The sequence below is a fragment of the Haemorhous mexicanus genome, chromosome 18, assembly GCF_027477595.1.
Source record: "Haemorhous mexicanus isolate bHaeMex1 chromosome 18, bHaeMex1.pri, whole genome shotgun sequence".
Classification (NCBI taxonomy): Eukaryota; Metazoa; Chordata; class Aves; order Passeriformes; family Fringillidae; genus Haemorhous; species Haemorhous mexicanus.
In genome coordinates this window covers 8,543,932-8,560,813 of record NC_082358.1, presented here as the reverse complement: position 1 = coordinate 8,560,813, position 16,882 = coordinate 8,543,932, and the positions used below count along the sequence as shown (strand labels likewise).

At 63.9% G+C, this 16,882-nt stretch overlaps 2 protein-coding genes across 2 annotated transcripts; both read left to right on the top strand.

Moving 5' to 3' along the window:
• Positions 1-1,514: 1,514 nt before the first annotated feature.
• Positions 1,515-8,513, top strand: XKR7 (XK related 7). The gene is made up of 3 exons (XM_059862673.1): positions 1,515-1,939; positions 7,238-7,437; positions 7,520-8,513. The coding sequence occupies exons 1-3, from the start codon at positions 1,515-1,517 to the stop codon at positions 8,470-8,472; spliced, it is 1,578 nt and encodes a 525-aa protein (XP_059718656.1). The 3' UTR covers positions 8,473-8,513.
• A 3,740-nt stretch (positions 8,514-12,253) lies between these two features.
• On the top strand, positions 12,254-16,005 carry CCM2L (CCM2 like scaffold protein). The gene is made up of 10 exons (XM_059862693.1): positions 12,254-12,356; positions 12,619-12,786; positions 13,074-13,157; positions 13,248-13,431; positions 13,746-14,197; positions 14,279-14,414; positions 14,538-14,601; positions 14,815-14,962; positions 15,144-15,282; positions 15,473-16,005. The coding sequence occupies exons 1-10, from the start codon at positions 12,327-12,329 to the stop codon at positions 15,751-15,753; spliced, it is 1,686 nt and encodes a 561-aa protein (XP_059718676.1). The 5' UTR covers positions 12,254-12,326; the 3' UTR covers positions 15,754-16,005.
• The last annotated feature ends 877 nt before the right edge of the window (positions 16,006-16,882 follow it).

Genomic DNA, 16,882 nt, shown 5'->3' with positions numbered 1-16,882 from the left:
GGAGCATCTCAAGGTGAGGTGTTTCATTATCAATGCTAATACATGCAGCACGAGGAGAACCTTGCCGAGGGCCCGGCCACTCCCTTGTGCTGAGTAACATCTTCCCCCCCTGGATTTCATCCCAGGAATCCAGGCTTACCCCACCCCCGGGTTGTGCTGATCCCTCTGGTCACCCTGCAAGGCAGGATTTGGAAGTTAGCTGCGTTTCCCGGGATCAAACACGCTCCCCCTCTCAGTGTGCCACGGTGTGCTGACCACGGGCCAGGCTCCAGCCAGGCTCCTCCGCAGGCAGAGGCACCAGGCTGAGCCTCCGGGGCTGAGCCGCAGAGCCGGAGCCCGACCCCGTGGGCTGGGGGCTGGGGCTGCCTCCAGGAGGCAGCTGCCCGTATGCAGTCACCGTCCCTGGAGACCCGCCACAAAGGAGAGAAAGCCCTTTCCCTCCCAGCCCTCTCCCTCTCAGCCGTGCCGGGGATGCCGGCACAGCGCTGCTCCGTGTGAGCACGTCCCGGGGTGCGGCCCCTCGATCCTTCACACACATTGTGTCCAAACTCCCGCAGGCAACAAGCTCGGGAGAGGTGGAGCGGCAGAGCGGGGCAGCCTCAGGGCTCTTGTGCGCCCAGAATCCGGTGGCCTTGGTACTTCACTTTCAGGGACATTCCCAAGGCTGGGGAATAACATCTGTAACTCTTTCACGAGTTCATTTCGGGAACAACAATAGCCTGCTACCAAACCCCTTCACTGGTCTTCTCAAAGAGGACACTTCTTTGGTCTAGTGAAAGATGTCCCTGCCCTTGGCAAGGGGTTGGCACAAATTGATCTTTGAGGTCCCTTCTAACCCAAACCATCCTATGATGATTCAGTGCCTCTCCCTCCAAAGCAGGGCTCAGGTCCAGCCCAGCCAGTCCCTGCTGGGACCCTCTCTGGCTGCGTTGGGCAGGGTTTTGGTGGTCTGTGGTCCTGTCTCAGCCCAAGGAGGAAGAAGCACCCACACCTGCACCACCCACCCGGACCTCGGTCCAAGCCTGGACTCATGGGCAGGGTCTTGCCTGGACTGAGCCTCGGGGCTGGGGGGCCGCGGGGCTACCCAGGAGCTTCCCGGGAAGCTCCGGTACTCGGTGGGCTGGGAAGGGGTGGTCGGACAGCGTGGACAAGGCGGTTCCGCCGGGACAGGTTGGGGTGCACCGTGCGAGGCTCGGCGGGTCCGGGCGGTCCCTGCCGGCGGGGACCCGGGGGTGGGGGCCGGCCGGGGGAGGGGCCGGTTGCCCTTCCCAGCGCGGGGCGGCGCCCGGCGGCACCGAGCGCTCCTCCGGGACCCCGCGGCGCCGGCGGGGGGGCGGCTGCCCCTTCCGGCGGGGGAGCGGCGGGACCCGCCGCAGGCTCCCGGCGCCGGGCGGGGGGGAGCCGGTGTCGGCGGGCGCGGGGCGAGGCCGGCGGGGGCGGGCGCTGCCGGGGCGGGCTCCATCCCTCCGGAAGTCTCTCCCGCTCCCTCCTTTCTCCTCCTTTCCCCCGACAACATGGCCGCGAAGTCGGACGGCGGCGGCGGCGGCCCGGCCGTGCTGCTGGAGAGCCCCGAGGGCGGCGGCGGGCGGCGGGAGGCGGGCGCGGAGCCCCCGGCGCGGCGGTACCGGCTGCGGGACGGGTGCTGGGTGTTCTGCGCGCTCCTCGTCTGCTTCGCGGACGGTGCCTCGGACCTGTGGCTGGCGGCCCATTACTACGTGCGGGGGCAGCGCTGGTGGTTCGGGCTGACGCTGCTGTTCGTGCTGCTGCCCTCGCTCGTGGTGCAGATGCTCAGCCTCAGGTGGTTCGTCTACGACTTCGCCGCCAGCACCAAGGACAGCGGCGGCGGCACCAAGGACAGCGGCCCCCGCGGCTGCTGCCGCCTCTGCGTCTGGCTGCTGCAGGGCCTGATCCACCTGCTGCAGCTGGGGCAGGTCTGGAGGTACGGGGGTACCCGGGGCGTGGGGGTGCCTGGGGCGTGTGGGCACGGCGGGGATGGGGCAGCTGCAGGGCCTGGTTCACCTGCTTCAGCTGGGGCAGGTCTGGCTGCATGGGAAGTATGGGAGAACAGGGGACATGGGGCTAACGGGGTGATAGCGGTGCTGAGGGGATGGGGGTGCTTCTGGGCTTGACACACCTGCCGCAGCTGGGGCAGGTTTGGAGGTACGAGGGTACCTGGGGGTGAGGGTACAGAGGCCTGGGATGGGGCTGCTGCAGGGCCTGATCCTCTTGTTAAAGCTTGAGCAGGGCTGGAGGTACGGGGGGAGGGGGGCACATGGGGATCATGGAGCCAGGCAGGGCCTGGAGGGAGCGGCACAGTGCAGCAGGGACATGGGTGGGGATAACAGCATGGAGACTTCAGGAGGGGTTGACAAGGCATGGGGAAATGGGTGGGGATGGAGAGGTGAAGCAGAGGCTCAGGCAGCTGGGGAGGCACAGGGATCAATGTCTCCGTGGCCCCAGAAAGATGAGTGATGGAGAAGAGCTCTCAGCCATGGGCACAGGGGGGTGTGGGTAGTAGCTGTGGGTGTGGATAGCAGCTGTGGGTGTGGGTGAGGAGCTGCAGCCCAGCTCAGTGCCACAGCCTTGCCATCCCTGCTGCCAGGTGGTGCTGGGCCTGTTGGGGACTTGCCTGGCCATGGCAGTGTGGTTCTGGGGGTGTGAATTGCTTATGCTGGGCCCTGAACACCTCGAGGCTCCTGTCCTGATCTCACTGGATATATGGGATGGTGGGTAAGGGGGTGCTGGTGGTTCCCAGCCTGTCCAGGCTCTGCTGCTGCCCCATCCCAGTCCTGGGGACAGGCTGGTGGCATGGGCAGGGCAAGCAGCAGACAGGCTGGGGGAGCTCAAGGCCCTTCATCTGCCTCTCTGCCGACCCCCCAGCTGCACAAGGTGATGTTTTCTTGGCACCTTCCCCCTCTGTGCTGTGGGCCCAGCCCCGTGCCCTCCCATCTCCAGCCCCGCGCTGGGGAAGAGCCGGGCCCAGCACTGGGCGGCTCTGAAGGAGCCGGTGCCGGGAGGACAGACAAAGGCAATGCCCGGAACAATGCCTGGAGCCGGCAGCACTCCCTTCTCGGGTTTCCATCCTGTTTCCCCTCCCGAGTGCTGTAGTAGAGGCTCTTTGCTCGTTCCCTCTTGGTGTCTGCATGTTCATTCCTCTGCTGCTCCTTCTGGGATGCTCCGGGGTGTTTAACTTTGTTTGACAGTGCCGTGTGTTCTGTGCTCAGCACACCTGCCAATACACCTGCCCTCCCCCATCCCCCTGACAACGGGACCACTCTCAGGGTGCTCTGGCTGCAGGGTGGGTGCAAAACCTGCTTTGGTGTGTGAGAGGACAGGAACTCTCTGGCCCTGCCTGCAGCTGGCGTGAGCCTGGCACACCTGATCCTGGCCCAAGCTGGAGCTGAGCCGCAGCCGGGGGCTTTGCTCCTGGGTGTGTCAGTCCCGCTCTTGGGTCGGCTCTGCCATGGAGACTCTTAAGCCAATTAAAGCGGTAATTCTCAGCACTCACCCTCCAGGATATGTTGGTCTCAAGCAGCAGCTGAGGCTCTTTCTAATCTCTGGATTTGGGATTAGTTGGGGTGACCAGTTAAATGCAGTTTGTTAAACCCATTAGTGGGGTTGGATCCGGTGCAGGAGGATGTGGCAGTTAAAGAAATGTTGGATAAATGCTGCTGGTGAAAGAAAGGATTTTCCCTGGTCAGAGCACTGTGCCCCTTGCCAAAAATCTCCCCCTCCCTGATTTACCTGCCTTCTCCCTCACCTCTGCAGATGTCACCTCTACCAACCTCACTGCACAGCCCCAAACCACACCTGTGATAAAAACACCCAGTCCCCAAAAAGAAAGCTGCTTCCCACCTGCAAAAGCAGCTCTGAGCACTGGCTCTGTGGTTATCCCTAATTAAATCTGTTGAAGTTAGCAGTCATGGGTATGTTCATGGTGCACATGCACAAGCTCCATCACGGGTGTCTCCGGAGATGCTGCTGGTGGCATGACCATGTGTCCGTGTAAGCAGCAGCAGCAAGGGCCTGTCCCCAGCTGGTCCCACACCACCACTGTGCTTGTGGGCCATGCTTGGATGGTTTTGCAGCTCAGGAATTGTTATCCACTCACAAAGTCCCCAGCTTCTTCACCAAAGCAGCTCTGCAGGGCAGGGATGCTGCTCATGCAAGTGTGCCTGGAAGTGTGCCAGGGTTCCCTGCCACCTCTGTGGGCTGGCAGCTGGCCAGGGTGTGCTTCAGGTCCCACTGGGCTGGGGACAGCCCTATCAGTGCCTGTGTCTGTGTTAGCCCAGGGTCACACATGATTTGGCTGCCTGGGGTCACTGGGGCCAGGCCAGTGGTACCCTCTCTTCCTGAAAGCCCCCATCAGCCTATGTACCCCCATCCTCTGCTGGCCTGGGGAGCCAGTGCCACCCCTCAGTCCTGGTGCCAGTCTGGTAGAAGTCCAGGAGGGCAAGATCATCCTGGGCAGGCTCGTGAGGGGTGGCAGAGCTGTGACCTGCAGGTTTCCCCACCACTCTGCTCCCTAGATCATTGATCTGTCTGTGTGGGGGCAGGAGCTCTCCCAGCCCTTGGGACCCCCAGCTTTGGGGTGTCAGCTTGTCCTGCTGCAGGACCCAGTGCTGGCAGTCCCCACCTGGCCCTGGTGCAAAGGACAAGGGTTTTTTAGGGCCAGACAAAGCCTTTCCCTGAGCACAGATGCCCTCAGGTACTCTCATCTGCCCTGAGTAGCCAAGGTGTCATGGTTTGATGCCAGGGCATCTTGGAGTGTGGGGCTGGTGGGACACAGTGGATGTGGTGACACGGGCACATGTGCAGCTCTCCCTGATGACCTGACTTGGTAGGATGTGTAAGGGATTAAAATGGCTGTAACAGAGAAGCAATTTTCTCCTTGTTTAAATAAAGGATTAAGGGATGAGATCCCAAATTATCTTCTAGGAAAATCACACTTCCCTTTGCTCGCTCTGGGACCAAAGAGTCCCTCATCCTTTTCCATCTGAGGATGATGATTAGGGGATTTGTTTGTAACCAGAGCTGGGCTTTTCTCCTCATTCATTTTTTCCAGCACTTGAGAACTGGGCTCAGTAGTTGGGAGTTGGGGGCAAGCAGTGACACTGGTGACAAATCCAGCTGTAGTGGGGCTCTGACAAAACCAGTGCCCAACCAAGCCACCACCTTCTTGCTGCAGGGTTTTTGTTGGATCACTCTTTGCAATACAAAGGAGGGAGCAATTAGCCCTGAGAGCTCTCACTGTCGGTTTCTGCCTCATCATCAGTTTTTTTGAAAATTAAATGATTTTTTTTCAAGTGATTGATTCTGTGTTTCCCGTGCAGCTGCCGTGGCGCAGGGCTGGGGAGCGCCCGCCGTGCTGGCAGCGCTGAGATCGCTCGCTGGGCTGAAACACCACGGCATGATCAAATGCAGAACAAATAAGAATCAACATTTCATTCGGGAGAGTTGATGGGAGATGAAATCTCATTTTAATGAGACCTATGGAGCTGGCAGACAGAGGGATAATTGTGCCCTTGCTGAAAGCTGGGGAGGCCACGGGTCACTTGTTGAATAGTGCAGGACCCAGGGCTGGGGCTCTGTAGTGTGTGTGCGGGGCTGCTCTCTGCCGTGGACAGTGGGATCACTGATGAGCCCAATTATCAAGACTAATTACAGGGACAGGATGAGGTCACCAGCTCCCAAGCCTGGTTCATGCATGGGCACCCTGGGACAGCAGTGACTCCCTGCAGCAGCCAGGGCTTTACATTCCTTCCCCTGTTGTTTCCCCCTATGCTGTGCCTTCCCCCCCTGGGCTGCCCACTGGTTTGCTCCCCACCAGAGAGGAGGGTCCTTCACCAGGCCCTTCTGAGGGGCCGTGGCCCTGGTGGTGCCACTGTGGCAGCGCTGGCCTGGCTGCCATGAGCAGGTGGCACTGGGATGCAGATCTGTGCCAGGGGCCAGGAGCCAGGTGGCTACAACCTCTCCCCACCCCAAGCAGTGAGGGACAGGCTGCAGCAAAGGCTAAAATTAGGTGCTGCCCCGGAGGTGGAGGTTATCACTTTGACACCAGCACAGAGAAGGCAGTGGGGGCTGGGAGCGGGGCTGGGGGGCCAGAGCAGATGGCAGCAGGGTGTCCTGAGGGCTCGGTGGCCCCAGCTGATGGCCCTCACTGTGCTCTCTGGGCTGTGCAGCCCCGGGGGTGGGAGCACTCTCCTGTCCCTGCAGCGGGAGCAAGGCTGGCTCCTGCCTCCTCCTGCTGACGGATGAGCTGAAAGTGCTGCGATCAGGCTTTCTCCCATGCTCTGGGCTGATGGAGTTGTCTGGCAGCACATTCTGGAGCTGATGGAGAAGCCATTGCTCTGCCAGAGGATTTTATTCTCTGGGAGGAATCTGTGGCCTGATGTCCTCCTGCTGCACCTGTTTTCCTCCTAACCCGGCTGCCTTCTTCTCCTCGCCAGCAGAGCCCTGGCCGTGGTGCAGGCAGGACTGCCCGGGGAAGCCCTGCCTGGCCAGCCCTGCGTCCTCTCCCGTGGTGCCAGATCTGGCCCGGTGCCGTGGGGAGGGTCCCTGGTGGCGGTGACTCAGCCGGGCGTGCGTCGGTGCCACGCACAGCTCCGCTGACCTCCGGCCGACCACCAGATGGCCGGGGCCAGCGTGTGGCTGCGCCCGCAGCCCTGCCAAGAGCCCAGGCAACACCGGCATGAGCGCCAGGAGCTTCCTGTGGGCAGCACGGCACAACCAGCTGGTTCCTCCTTCCTGGCCGGGGCAGGAGGAAGCAGGGTGGGCTCTGCGCCAGCTGGGACCGAAATATCCCTTTTGAGAAGCAGCCGGATGTGGTGCTGGGTTGGGGCAGCCTGAATCCATGGGTGGCTGGAAAGTGAAGCTGTGGGTGGGATCCCTGTGGGGGAAGCCAGACCCTGCATGGGTGGTTAAGGATTGGGGTGATAGTTGGGTAGGCATTCTATGGCTAGGTGGGCAGCGTGGTGATGTGCTGGGGCTGTGGGGTGCTGAGCTGGCTTTGCACAAGCTGGCCCTTCCCAAATTGGAGCCCTGGCCTGGGACAGGGATGCATTCTTCATTGCTTCTGCCCTTCAGCTCCCGGCACCCCTAGCCTAGGGGGCTTTCCACCGTCCCAAATCAGCAGGAACAGGTTGGCAGTGGTCACAGGGCATTCCTGGTGTGGACAGAGTGGGGTGAGCTCACCTGGCAGCGTGGGCTCACCTCACCCTTGGCCTGCCTCGCACAGGTACCTCCGCACGCTGTACCTGGGGCTGCAGAGCCGTTGGCAGGCTGAGCACCGCCGCCGCCACTTCTACTGGCGGATGATGTTCGAGAGCGCGGACATCAGCATGCTGCGGCTGCTCGAGGCCTTCCTCAAGAGCGCGCCCCAGCTCGTGCTGCAGCTCAGCATCATGGTGCAGCAGAACAGCATCGAGCCGCTGCAGGGTAAGGGACAGCTCTGGTGGGGGACAGGGTGTGGGGAGGGAGGTCCCTGGCTTCTGTGGGCTCTCATGGCCGCTCCCTGCAGGACTCTCAGCCTCGGCCTCGCTGGTCTCGCTGGCCTGGATGATCGCGTCCTACCAGAAAGTGCTGCGGGACTCGCGGGAAGACAAGATGCCCATGTCCTACAAGGGCGCCGTGGTGCAGATCCTCTGGCACCTCTTCACCATCGCCGCTCGTGCCATCGCCTTTGCCCTCTTCGCCTCTGTGTTCCAGCTCTACTTCGGCATTTTCATCGTCACCCACTGGTGCATCATGACCTTCTGGATCATCCAGGGTGAGACGGATTTCTGCATGTCCAAGTGGGAGGAGATCATCTACAACATGGTGGTGGGCATCATCTACATCTTCTGCTGGTTCAACGTCAAGGAGGGTCGGAGCCGCTACCGCATGTGCATCTACTACATCATCACGCTGTCGGAGAACGCCGCCCTCACCATCCTCTGGTTCCTGTACTACGACCGCAAGGCCACCTCCGACTTCAACGCCTTAATCCTCGTCTGCGTGGTCAGCTCCAGCTTCGCCCTCGGCATCTTCTTCATGTTCATCTACTACTGCCTCTTGCACCCCAACGGCCCCATCTTCAGCCACCGCTCCGTGGGCTGCATCTTCCGGCAGGAGGCCCCCCCGGTGCCGGGGTCCCCCGTGGAAGCCGTCACCAGCCCCCCGCGCTCGCTGCCGCGGACTACAGGGGGCGAGCGGGACGGGGCGCCGGGGGAGCGGGACAGCTGCGTGCCCGTCTTCCAGGTGCGACCCTGTGCCCCGCCGGCGCCGGCCGCCCGCGCCCCGAGGACAGAGGGGCCCGTCATCCGCATTGACCTGCCCAGGAAGAAGTACCCGGCCTGGGATGCCCACTTCATCGACCGGCGCCTGCGGAAGACCATCCTGGCGCTGGAGTACGCGTCGCCCACCACCCCCCGCCTGCAGTACCGCACCCCCGGCGCCCCGCAGGAGGTGCTGGAGTACGAGACCACCGTGTAGGTTGCGGGGCGTGAGGCTGCGGCGGGAGCGCCGGTGCCACCCAGGCCACCCTGTGTCTCCACAGCTGTTTGCCTTCCTTTGGGTTTGCCGGCGCTGCCGTGTCGCCGTGCCAAGCATCTCGTGGGCGGTGGCTGGGGAGGTCTCTTGGTGCTATCCCCTCCTCGCTCTGCCTTCCCGCAGCCCAGACCCGTCCCACCCGATGGCGGCCGCCCCACGCCCTCCAGGGCTCGTCCTTGCCAAAATACCTCACCGGTGCCTGAGCCCAGGCGGTGGGTGCTGTGGCCCATATCAGCGGTGCAGGATGGGGACCGGGGGCACCCTGGGATGGGGGCGGGCAGTTGCCAGGGGCACGGTGGGGCACGGTGGGGCACAGCGGGCAGCACACAGGTGCCTGTGCCACGGCAGAGCCGTGGGGATGGAACGTGGCTGAACTGGGGTGTGCATGCGGCTTGTGGCCCCCAGGGAGCTGGGGCAGGGACAGCCGGGGTCCATCCAGTCCCCCCCCATGTCTCCCACTTCCCCCAACTCTGCCACACCAACTCGAAGTGAGCCCCTTCATATCCCTCCTCAGTCCCCCTGGCTCAGGGTTGAGCCATGTCCCCAACTCCATGGGGTCTCCACTATCCTGTGGGGAATAGACCCTGGCCTGGGGGGCCCCTCGTGGGTGGGCATGAACCTTGCATGCCTGGTTCAGAGCTGGGTCCCCAGGTGAGGCCAGGATGGCTGCACCCCATCCTCCCCCCATCCCCACAGGAACTGCTTCATCTCATCGGGTTTGTTTTCACCTGAATGGTGACATTTTGTGTGACATTTTCTACCTCCGCTGGGGCCGGGGGTGGCAGGGCCTGGCTGGCACCACTGAGGGGTTTGTGCGGGGCCGCCGGCGTTCCCCGGATTCCCCAAAGTGGGATTCACCCCCAGCTGTTCTCCTCTCCTGGGCTGGCATCCCTTCCTACCCGGGAGCCTTTCCATTCACTCCTTCATCAGCATCACCCCCCCTCCAGCTCCGCAGTATAAACCTGAGCTGGGACCCTCCCTCCCCTGACCTCACCCTGTGTCCCCTCTGCCTGTCCCCAGCCCCCGCCCTGCCTGCCCCTGGCTGCTCCTGCCTCCCCAGAGCAGTGGGGCTGCTCGGGCTCTGCATTTGAATGTCCCTGGTCCTGCCCAGATCCACCGGCCCCCACCGAGGGGCTGTGCTGAATGTACCCTGTGCCCCCCGGCCGGGACTGTCCCGGGGGGTTGTGTGTGTGTGTGCATGTGTGTGCGTGTGTGTGTGTGTGCATGTGTGTGTGTGTGTGCGTGCGTGCAGGGCCTGGCAGGGGTTTGCAGGGCAGGGGAGCTGTTGGACCCCCCAGCCCCCTTGCCCCCCACACCCATGGCCCCTGTGCCTTCCCTGCATCCCCTGTGCCCCTGCCATGGCTCCAAAGAGTTCTGGCTCTGGCTGCCCCAAGCCACAGTGACAAGCCCTGCCCGGGCTGGGGAGCGTGGGCAGCACTGAGAGCCCCTCTGTGCCATGGGGCACCGGTGAGGCACTGGAGGATGGGAGGAGTGGGATGGAAGAGCTGCACCTGGCAGCTGTTGGGATGTGGGGTCCCTGAGGGCCAGTGTGGGTGCCCGGCCCTGTGACACAGCCGGGCTGAGAGGGGTGTGGCGGCAGTGGCAGTGGCATCACGTTGCTTTTGTTTCCCATTTCTTGGTAGCTGGGGTGACATCAGGCTGGGCTGGCCATCGCTGGGTTCACTGGTGCTAACTGGTGCTAACTGGAAGCCTTGGAAACCTTTTAGGAGGAGGGTGCAGAGCATGGCTGGGGTTGAGCAGTGGGCTGGGCCCCTGCCACCTGCACCGCTCCTCCACTGCAGCCGCCGGTGGTGTGTGCTGGTGGGGCTGGGGCAGCCCCCTGTTGTGTGTGCTGGTCGGGCTGGGGCAGCCCCTGCGTGGGGCGGCTCTGGGGCGGGGTCTCTTTTCCTCAGGGAAGGTGGGGGCAGTAGCCGGGGGTGCCAGGCTGCTCCGGGGCTCACCGCTGCAGGCATCAAGCAGTGTCACCGCAGCCTCTGAGCGGTGCCCAGGTGGTGGCAGCTCCTCCCTGGGTCCGGCTCACAGAGGATCTGGGGATGGGCCATATGGGACTGTGTGCCAGCACGGGGCGGCTCCTCTGGGCTCCCCCTGCCCCTGCCCCTGTCCACCCCAGGGCAGAGACGCCATTTGGGCATGCCCGTCACGCCGGGGTTTGTGTGGGGACCCCAGGGCCACGCTGGTGGGTGAGAGGGACACTTTTCTATGCACTCAAGCCACGGTACCCTCAGCCCTGGGCTGCTCTGGGCAGAGGAGTCTGGCCACGTGTGGGGTTCGGGGCGACCCCTTAGTCTCACTCCTGCCCCTGGCCACCCCCCTGTCCCCACCCAGCCTGTGCCACTGCAGCAGCCAAACCCAGAGCCCTGTCCCCCCCCGCCTGCCAGGGTGGCAGCACCTGCCCGCTGGGACGACAGGGGACACAACCGGGGGCCAGGATGGGCACAGCTCCAGGGGTGCTCGAGCTCCCACTGGGGATTGCGGGGTTCTGGTCCCTGGGGGTGTCACCCAGGGGTGGCAGCAGGGCTGCTCCAGCTTCAGGGAGTGAGAGAAGTTCGTTCTGGCAGAGGCTGCCGCGGGGTCTCAGCCACATCCCTGCATCCCCGGCGCTGGGACCCGGCGGCTGCTGTCACGTACTGTAAATACTCTGTGTGCCACCTTCTTCTCTGGGACCCTCGGCGCGGGCGGGGGCGAGCGGGAGGCCGGGGTCCGTCCCGAGACTTTTTTGTATACCACAAACTTTTTGTATATTTTTAATTTTGCTGCAACATGAGATATTAAATTCATTTCAATAAGCCCTGCCTGTGGGATCCTGTCCTTGTCGGCACCTCCAGCTCACAGCTGGGGCTCCAAAGCAGGGCAGGATGATTCCTCTGTCCCGGATTGCTCGGGGACATCATTAGCAGAGTAGGATGGCTGTAGCAGCGCTGCCTGCTGGTGTCGGTGGCCCTGGCCGGTTCCTGGCACTGGCATGGTGGCCGGCAGGGAAGGGGTGGACAGGCAGGATGCCGCATTTCGGGGAGGAAGCTGCCAGACACGGCCACTGCCGGGCCAGCCTCCTCCCTGCCCCTGCCGGAGGCCCCGATCCCCCGGCCAACCCCCAGACTCACGGTGGGTTCAGACCCCACGGGCAGTTGTGGGGACGGAGTGCTGGAGGCAGCTGTGTGAGCTCCTGCCAGTGCTGTTCCCAGTGCCAGTGCTGTTCCCAGTGCCAGGGCCGTTCCCAGTGCCAGGGCCCCGTGTAAGCAGGACAGAATCTGGGCAGCGTGGGCTGGGAGCCCCCAGGGCTGCCCCATGAGGACGGGTTTGATGTGCGGTCATAGGAAAGCAGAACCAGCCCCAGCCCCAGGAAAGAGCCTTGCAGTGAAAGGCAGGGGCTGCTCCACAGTGGAGTCCCACAGGCACCATCAGCACCTGCTTTGGTCCCAGCACCTGCTCCAGTCCCATCTCAGCCCACTTCAACCCCAGTCTGCCCAAACCCCAGCCCCAGTCTCAGTATAAATGTGAACCCCAGCCCCTGTGCCAGCACCAGCACCAGTCCAGGTCCCTGTTCCAGCCCCATCTCAGCCAACTTCAGCCCCTGCTTCTGCCCAAGTAACAGCTCAGCCCCTATCCCAGTGCCAGTCCTGTCCCAGTCCCAGTGCCAGCCCAGCCCAGCCCAGTCCCAGCACCCCCCAGGAGAGGCAGGAACTCACATCCCGGCTATCCTGGTGGAGTTTCCGACACAGGAAAGCGCCGCGGCGCCGAGCGGGGCAGAGGGGGCGGCCACAGCACCGCGTCCTGCCATGGACGGCGAGGCCAAGAAGGGGAAGAAGGTGCGTGGGGCTGGGGCTGGGGTCCGGGGGGCTGGCAGGAGGGTGGGAGCGGGTGACATGCAAAGGCTTGAGAGGCCCCGCACCCCTCCCACAGCCCGGCGGGGAGAAGTGGAGCCACCCAAATAGTGCAAAGGGCCAGCAGAGAGGTTCTCAGCTGTTGTCCCCCCCACTCCCTCGGGTGCTGGGTGCCACGGACCCCTTGTGTGGGGGCCGGGGTTGGGTGCCCTCTGCTCACCCGTCCCCGTGCCCGTTCCCCTGCCAGGGTTTCGTGTCGCCCATCAAGCGGCTGGTTTTCCCGAAGGCTGCGCGGAGGGCAGCGCTCCGCAGCAGCGTCTATCGGCGGCCGCTGCACTCCGTGCCCCTCTACCCCCCCGACTACCTGATCGACCCCCAGATCCTGCTGCACGACTACGTGGAGAAGGAGGTGAAGGTAAAGGGATCCCCGAAAGTGCCCGGGGTCACTGCTTGCTTGGGGTGGGGTGAGGCCACCACACCGTGCTGAGAGCCACACACAGAGTGGCCAGAAGGGTCCAGGTCCTTTCCCTGCCCAGGCAAACACCCAGGGAGGAGGGTGGTGCGCTGGCTGTGCAGGGAGGACCCCCTAACTGCATGATCTCCCTGAACCCCGGGGAGATGTGTCCTGACCTTGGGGCTATGGGCCAGGGGGAGGGTCCATGCCCCAGCCTCCCCCAGCTGCCCCGGGCTTTCCCTCCCCAGTTTTTAGGTCATCTGACATGGGTGACATCGTCCCTGAACCCTTCCAGCCGGGATGAGGTGCTGCAGCTCCTGGACACGGCCAGGGTAAGAGGGGTCCTCACTCTCCGGAGGGTGGGCACCGGGTACCCCACCTTGCCGGGTGCCCCACGCAGTCCCCGCACTCTGTCCATGCAGCAGCTGAAGGAGCTGCCGCTGCAGACGACGCCGGAGCAGGACAGCATCCTCAGCCTCTCGGCCCGCTGCCTGCTGCTCACCTGGCGCGACAACGAGGAGCTGATTCTGCGAATCCCCACACACGAGATCGCAGCGGCCTCCTACCTGCGCGACGATGCCCTGCACCTCCTCATCCTCAAAACCGGTGCGGGGGTCTGGCCGGGGGCCACCAGCCGAGCCCCGAGTGGCTGTGAGGGGCTGGAGCACGGCGGGTGATGGGTGTCAGAGTCTGTCAGGGCGGCAAAAATCCCGCGTTGTCCCTGTCTTGGTGTGTCCCATCCTCTTCTAAATACAGAGTCCCGGAGGAGTGTCCCCAACCCACTGGGGCTACCACATCTCCATCCCTCTGCATCCCACTGGGGCTGGAGGGACAGGGAGGCCAGGGCAGGGGCTGGGGACCAGGTAGGCTGGGCAGCGCAGCCCCCCGCCCTGACGCCCTGTCTGTCCCCGCTCCCCCAGGCCTGGGAGTGGACCCCGTCCCCGCCGGGGCACACCCCGAGGCGGCCCCGGCCGGCTTGCCGGAGGCGTTTCCCGCAGAGAAGCGAGCGGGGGGCTCGTGGCCGGAGGGGCGGCTCGGGGGCCCGATGGAGCGGCGGCACACCATCTGCAGCCTGGACTGGCGGGCGGCGCGGGGCGGGCAGGAGGGCCGGCAGGGCGGCAGCCTGGAGCGGCGGCGGGGAGGCAGCTGGGAGCGACGGCAGCGCGGGCGGCCCTCGGGCAGCTGGGAGCGGCGGCAGCCGTGCGGCGGCAGCTGGGAGCGGCGGCGGGCCGGCACCGCCGGCGGCAGCTGGGAGCGCGGCACCGGCTTCGGCAGCTGGGAGCGGCGGCACGCCGGCAGTAACCCCCTGGACCCCCAGGAGCCCTGCCCCGACGCTTACTCCAACCTCATTATCCTCGCCGTGCCCAACAGGGTGAGCGGTCCCGGCGTGTGCCACCCACCGGCCGCTCGCCCACCCAGCGGCACTCACTGCCCGCGTCCCTTCCCGCTGCAGGATGCCGGGGAGGAGTCCTGTGCGCTCATCTGCCAGGTGTTCCAGATCATCTACGGCGATCAGAGCATCGAGTGCGTGGACCGAGCCGGATACCACTACACCTCCACCCCCACACGGCCCTGGCTCTCCAGCAGAAGTGAGTGGCGGCAGACAGGAGTGGGAACATCAAGTGGGGTGTCATGGGGCTGACGGGTGGGGGTACAGGGACACATCGTGGGGGGTTTGCCTCTGCTATGAGGTCTCTGTTCACCCTCCCCAGGCGAGAGCTGCCGCACTGATGGGACATATGGCTACGATGCTGACTACAGCTGCTGCAGCTCCTTGTGAGTCTGCCTCCCCCAGGGTGCCCTTGGACTGGGGTGGGTCCCACCAGCCCCCCAGGGTGCTCCTGGGTGGGTACCCCTGCCCTTGGTTGGGTGCCAGTCCCCACTGCAATGATGCCTCAGCCCTATGTGATGGTGGGTGCTGTGCAGTGGGTGAGGGGCAGCTGGGCACATGGGGAGTACAGGGACTCACTGACCCGTGTCCTCCCCCAGCAATGGCTCCCATGAGACCTTTGAAGCGTATTACAGTGGCACCTCCTCACCCTCCTTCCACCGCTCCCACCACAGCCTGGCCACTGCTTGCAGTGGCAGTGACCAGAGCGGTGCAGGGCTGGAGCAGCTGCAGGACTACATGGTGACGGTGAGGGCACAGGGATGGGCACAGGGACAAGCAGCAGGCCAGCAGTGCCAGCAGCTAGGGCAGGGGAGGAGGCAGGTCTGAGCTCCTTGTGCCAGAGAGCAGCAGCAGGACACAGGGTGGGGGGCTGGGGGCTGTATGCTGCTGGTTTCCCCAAGCCAAACCCATCCCTGTGTCACCACAGCTACGCAACAAGCTGTCACCACAGGAGATCCAGCAGTTTGCCATCCTGCTCCGTGAGTACCGGCTGGGCACGCCGGTGCAGGAATACTGCACAGAGCTCCTGCGCCTCTACGGGGACCGCAGGAAGTTCCTCCTCCTTGGTGAGTGTCTGCAGCCACCCTGTGTCACCCTGGTGATGTCTGTGCATCTCTTGGGGACGTGGGGCTGGCCCTGGGTGTGCTTCAGGGGATGTCAGGACCCTGCTGCTTACTGGGGGCAGGATGGGACAAACCAGTAGGACTGGCCTTGCACCCCTGGGCAGCCTCCCGAGGCTTATGGTGCCTCTGACAGGAATGAGGCCCTTCATCCCTGACCAAGACATCGGGTATTTTGAGACCTTCCTGGAGAGCATCGGGATCCGGGAGGGCGGGATCCTCACTGACAGCTTCGGCCGCATCAAGCGCAGCATGAGCAACACGTCGGCCTCGGCCGTGCGCAGCTACGACAGCTGGTCCCTGCGCTCCGAGTCTGAGTCCTTCAACCGCATCATCACTGACATCACCCACGACATCGAGGCGCTGGCACGGGATGAGGAAGAGGAGGAGGAGGAGGAAGAGGACAACTACCTGTGAGCCAGTGCCAAAAACCATCTGTGCTCTCTCTGTTCGCTGATGTGACGCTGCACCTCCAGGACCAGGCTCAGCAGGTGCTCAGCTCTGCCCCAGAAGCAGGAAGGGTGAATTTGTCACCGTGGGAGGGGACAGGCCTCTGCACTGCCCTGTCAGGTCTTGTCAAGGCTGTTGGAATCACAGGGCAGCTGTGGCTGTGGGGGAGACACATGTGCTGTAATTTCTGCACATTTCAATTAAATGCTGGGGCTGGGAGCAGAGCAGGTTCTTCCCTGGGGAAAGGCCCTGCCAGAGTGCTGGGGCTGCTGCGGCGTGGGGTGAACTGCCCACTCCAGTGTCACCTGGAGGTCACCACCAGTGTCAGGGTGCTGCCGGCTGCTCCTGGCTGGCTCCAGGTGATGCTCAGAGCAATGGAGCGGGTCAGCAAGAATGTGCTGGGAGAAGAAAGGGCTGGTGGCCGCAGCTGGCCCGCTGCTGCCTGCGACGCTTGTGCGACACTCGTCCGGCCGCGGGCTGCGGGTGTTTCACAAAAGGAAGTTCCTGCCCCGGACCCGGCTTCCTGCGGTCCCGCCCTGCAGCCCCTCCGCCGCCGGGGGACAGGGCCGCGCTCCCCGCCGCCCGATGGACCTCAGCTGATGTTGCCCGGCCACCGTCCCCAGCCGATTCCCCCTGGCCACTGTACCCCAATATCCCACAGCTGCTGGCCCTTGGCTGACGGCCCCGAGCCAACATTCCCTGGCCCAATGTCCCTTGGTGGGGGCTACGGGTCGGCACTGCAGCCCCAGAGTGGTGCGCGGGCAGCAGATGTTGGGGCTACCGGAGCAACTTATTTTTTCTACAAAAAAAATTTACATATGCAAACCCTTATGAGGTGTGACGCTCTCCCACCCTGGCTGCTTCCTCTGAACGCGAGCAGCCCATGGTCAGGGTCACACAGAGCCGTGGGTCCCCTTGCTGATGCTGCCTCCATCCCGAATTCAGGGGTTGTCCGGGCAATCCAGAAGAAAGGCTGGAACACTGCGGGGCTGTAGGACGCCGAGAGGAGTTTTGGCACGGGGATAGCAGGGCCAGCAGGGACACGACAAAGCCAGGGGTACCCGGACCTCTCTGAGCTGTGCTTCACAAAGCCAGT